General features: G+C 30.1%; 1 protein-coding gene across 3 annotated transcripts; it reads left to right on the forward strand.

Annotated features, from left to right (window-relative positions):
* The first annotated feature begins 908 nt into the window (after window positions 1-908).
* Window positions 909-3801, forward strand: LOC108745334 (dolichol kinase). Of its 3 annotated transcripts, none has more exons than XM_018481437.1 (8): window positions 909-1047; window positions 1244-1406; window positions 1915-2168; window positions 2317-2537; window positions 2601-2789; window positions 2924-3133; window positions 3261-3588; window positions 3668-3801. In XM_018481437.1, exons 2-8 carry the CDS (start codon window positions 1327-1329, stop codon window positions 3799-3801), a joined length of 1416 nt encoding a protein of 471 aa, XP_018336939.1. In that variant the 5' UTR covers window positions 909-1047; window positions 1244-1326. The 3 variants fall into 3 exon arrangements, with proteins under 3 accessions (XP_018336939.1, XP_018336940.1, XP_018336938.1); XM_018481438.1 differs by having other exon boundaries at window positions 1045-1103; XM_018481436.1 differs by lacking the exon at window positions 909-1047 and having other exon boundaries at window positions 1082-1406.
* The last annotated feature ends 74 nt before the right edge of the window (window positions 3802-3875 follow it).

Genomic DNA, 3875 nt, shown 5'->3' on the forward strand with positions numbered 1-3875 from the left:
ATTAATAAATCATATTTGCCATGATCTAAGAGATTTTAAATATTAAATAGAAAAATATAAGTGTTAGTTGTAATGAACATAATATAAAAGTTAAATGAAAAGTATAATGAAAAGTTAAATGTGTTGTAAGAGTATTGCAATATAACATTATCTTCAACAGAACATTCAATAGTGATTTTCTTGATCTATTTTAGATTTTTTAATATTTTCTAATCTATATATTTAATAAATACGTTTTATATGCATACATTCCCACCTTACCTTTTATCTTTTACATCTTTAGTTTTATGATAACGTGCTATGGTAACATTTTTATTTTACGACTAAATTCTAAGCAGAATCATAATTATGTTTCATTCAAACTGTGATCAATATGCATTTTTAATTTGATACTCTTTAGTGATAATAAATTTTAATTGTGAAACATTCTTTTTGATCCAAAGTCGAGACGAATTCCTTCTATCTCTTGAGATTACAACATTAAATCTGTTAATCTGATGGTGATTTTTTCTTGGACATAGAGGGATTGATATGAAATTGCATTGTTGAAGTTCCAAAGTGAAAACTGAAACGTACTATTTTTTGGAATAAAGATTTAAGATTGCCTACTAACTACCACGCTGACTCTCATTCGCCCTGGTTTTTTGAAATTTTGTTGTTGAATTTGGGAGAGTCGATTACATTATTACTATATGTTTCTTTCTCTCATTCTTATACCATACCACCAAATTTTTCCCTTTCGACGAATTATAACTTTTTCAATTTTTTAAGAGGTTTTTAGAGATTTTTTTATGTAGGTTACAGCATGTAATTAAAAGGCCTGTTCTTTGTAGCTCAACTTTTCGCACTCTTCATCTTTTTTTTTCTTCAATTATTAATGTGGAGAGAAAAGGAGGAAAAAAACGAATGGTGCAAGAAGTGGAGCTAAAAAGAACAGACCTATTATCAAGTGGCATTATCAAATGTCAAGCACTGTTGAAGATACGGCGGACAAGATACGGATACAGTGTGATACAGTGTCTTGATTAGTTCCTCCCGATTTTTCTGGTAGCGATCTTTCACGACCTTTCTCTGTGCTCAACTTAAGTCTCAACTGTGCATGGGTGCGTTCCGAGTTATGCATGAAACGCATGATGTATCGTTTTATCCTTCTTTATTAATTGATAAACAACAAGGATAATGCATCATGCGCCTCATGCGTAACTTGGAAAGCACCCCATGAAAGCACGTTTAACCGTTTTAGCCATTTAGCACGTCAATGGTATTAATGGTGGGCAGTTTCACGCTAATGCTATGAGAGGCAATCTCTTCTAACCAAAAGAAAGAATGGAGCTGTTAGTCGCGCAGTATACTCTGCTCGAGGAAAATATATTGCAAAATATTAGACGCAATGGCATTCAACACCGGTACGTCATTGACACTCTTTCCTAGAACGAGTTAACCTTATAACGAGGTTTTAACGCGGCTATTACGTTTTGTTATGAAATTATAGAAAAAGATACGTTTATCCAGTGTAATTTCAACAAGTGAATTACGTGCTCATAATTTGATAATGATAGTAATTGATTTTTTTTTTAATCAGTGACGATAGAAAATGATATAACTTGGATCAAATTTTGATTAATTTTATTAGATTATATCAAATATATATTAGATTATATTAAATATATAAAATATAGAAAGAGAAATTAGATTAGAGGTAAACTTTGTTATTATATATGAGTATTCTCTGCTGTAAGCAAAATTATTTTTACCAAAATCTTAAATTTTTCATATATATTTTATAATGAAAAAATTTGTAACTTTATTGATATTTATAAGATGGATTTGCTCGATGAGTTAATTAAGAGTTGCTTGGTCAGAATTGCCATGTAACAAAACTAACTTTATATATTATGGATTTATCTTTTATAGGCCAAATGCAAACAGTGGATTATGGCTAGGTGCTTTAGTTGGCCTGAGTGCTGTGATTACGATATTGAGAGAAGAAAGCAGTTATTCCGAGATATGTCTTTCTGTAGGAACTACTGGCTTCGGTCTTGTTCTCTGTTGTCTATGTCTTTATGCACGACTTTCAATGAAACAAATTATAGCGAAAGACTTTCATGCTGTATACTTTGTACCTGCAATTATAACATCCATACTATTTTTACTTGCTGCTAACAAAGGTATATCAATCTGCAAATTATTTCTTTATTAAATTAAGAAGACCTGTTGATATGAATATAAGTAATATGTTGATATTTCTTGGAATTGAATAATTATATGTAAAACTCTAGTTCTTATTATATTTTTATATTAATTAAATAAGAACAGGACTATTGACTAGTGTCACATGGGGCCTAACTGTTGGAAGTTTGGGCACATGGGGTGTTTTACAACTAATGTCAGCTTTTCCATGCTGTTTTACAATGGGAGAAGCAACAGCGGTTACACATGGTTTTATTTTATTCTTGATGTCGGTTGTTACTAATTTATCCTTACGATATCATTTACCCCCGATTCACGATAATGACATCAGTACAGTCTTGTTACAGGTAATGAAATGTAAAAATTAATTGTTGTGATCTTTTTTTCATATAACATATTATATGTTACAGGTTGTGATATCATATGTAGTGTCGATATGTTTCCTGTGTGGATATTTTCCAGCTCTGCGCAGTACAACATATTTTTACTTGATGATATTCAGTCTCTTATGTTTCGTGATTCTTCCAATACTTTACATTATTCTTGATCAAAATCCAATAGAATGGATAATTTCTTTTTCTTTTAGTAGTTATGAAAGGGTAAATAACTATAATATTTTATTATTATAATTTACGCTACTTTTAAAATGGATGAATCATAAGATAAGACATAGATTACAAATAATAATAATATATTTTTTTAATTGATTTTATTTTATTCTTACATGTTTTAGATTGCAATGTTTATATATTGGACAGTGTGTTTTCTGTTAAGTATCTTTATTATAAGCCATCAGATATCATTGAAATCCCAAGCTACAAGTTCTACTAGAAAGCATTTTCATATATTAGCCACATTTGTATATATTCCTGGCATGATATACAATCTTCCACTATTATATCTTGCTAGCGGTGTGATGTTTGTACTACTTATTGCTCTTGAGGTATATAGGTTATACAATTATTGCTGTATATGTATATTATAATTAAGTTTGAGTAGTATAATTCTCACTTAATTTTTATATATTTTATATATTATTTGATACGATAATTAAGTTAATTAATTTTTAGGTAATCAGATTTTTGAAAATTCCTCCTTTAGGAGAAATTTTACAACAAGGATTTATTGCATTTGTTGACGAAAAGGATCCTTTGCTTTCATTAACACCTATATATCTATTGTGTGGTTTATCATTACCCCTTTGGATGCCAACTAATAATTTGACGTTAATGGTATTACTCAGCGGTGTACTGACGGTAGGAATCGGTGACACTGCTGCAAGTTTCGTCGGTAACAGATGGGGAGCACATAAATGGCCCGACACGGAAAAAACTATCGAAGGCACCATCGCATGCATATTTTGCCAAGTTTGCATAATATTCGCGCTAACATGTTGTGGTAGATTTCGGTTTTTATATTTTCCTAACAGCTTTTATAAAACTGTTTTATCTATTTTTAATTACTTATGTTTTGCCAGGATTAATGGATAATTATCGATTACTACTGAGAAGTATTTTGTCGGCTGTATCAATATCATTGATCGAAGCACGCACAAATCAAGTGGACAATCTGGCTCTGCCATTATTAATGTATGTATGTTTGATGGTTTAAATAGATACATCATTTTTAATTTGATAATAATCTACATACATGTATGTATATGTATATATATATATATATATAAA

The sequence above is a fragment of the Trachymyrmex septentrionalis genome, unplaced genomic scaffold (assembly GCF_001594115.1).
Source record: "Trachymyrmex septentrionalis isolate Tsep2-gDNA-1 unplaced genomic scaffold, Tsep1.0 scaffold137, whole genome shotgun sequence".
In the NCBI taxonomy this organism is placed as follows: Eukaryota; Metazoa; Arthropoda; class Insecta; order Hymenoptera; family Formicidae; genus Trachymyrmex; species Trachymyrmex septentrionalis.

Bases quoted from the DNA above. Each gene is read 5' to 3' on its own strand.
- LOC108745334 (XM_018481437.1), top strand. From the start codon at position 1,327: ATGGAGCTGTTAGTCGCGCAGTATACTCTGCTCGAGGAAAATATATTG. The intron at 2,790-2,923 runs GTAAATAACTAT...TACATGTTTTAG, and splicing joins CTTTTAGTAGTTATGAAAGG to ATTGCAATGTTTATATATTG. The intron at 3,134-3,260 runs GTATATAGGTTA...ATTAATTTTTAG, and splicing joins TACTACTTATTGCTCTTGAG to GTAATCAGATTTTTGAAAAT.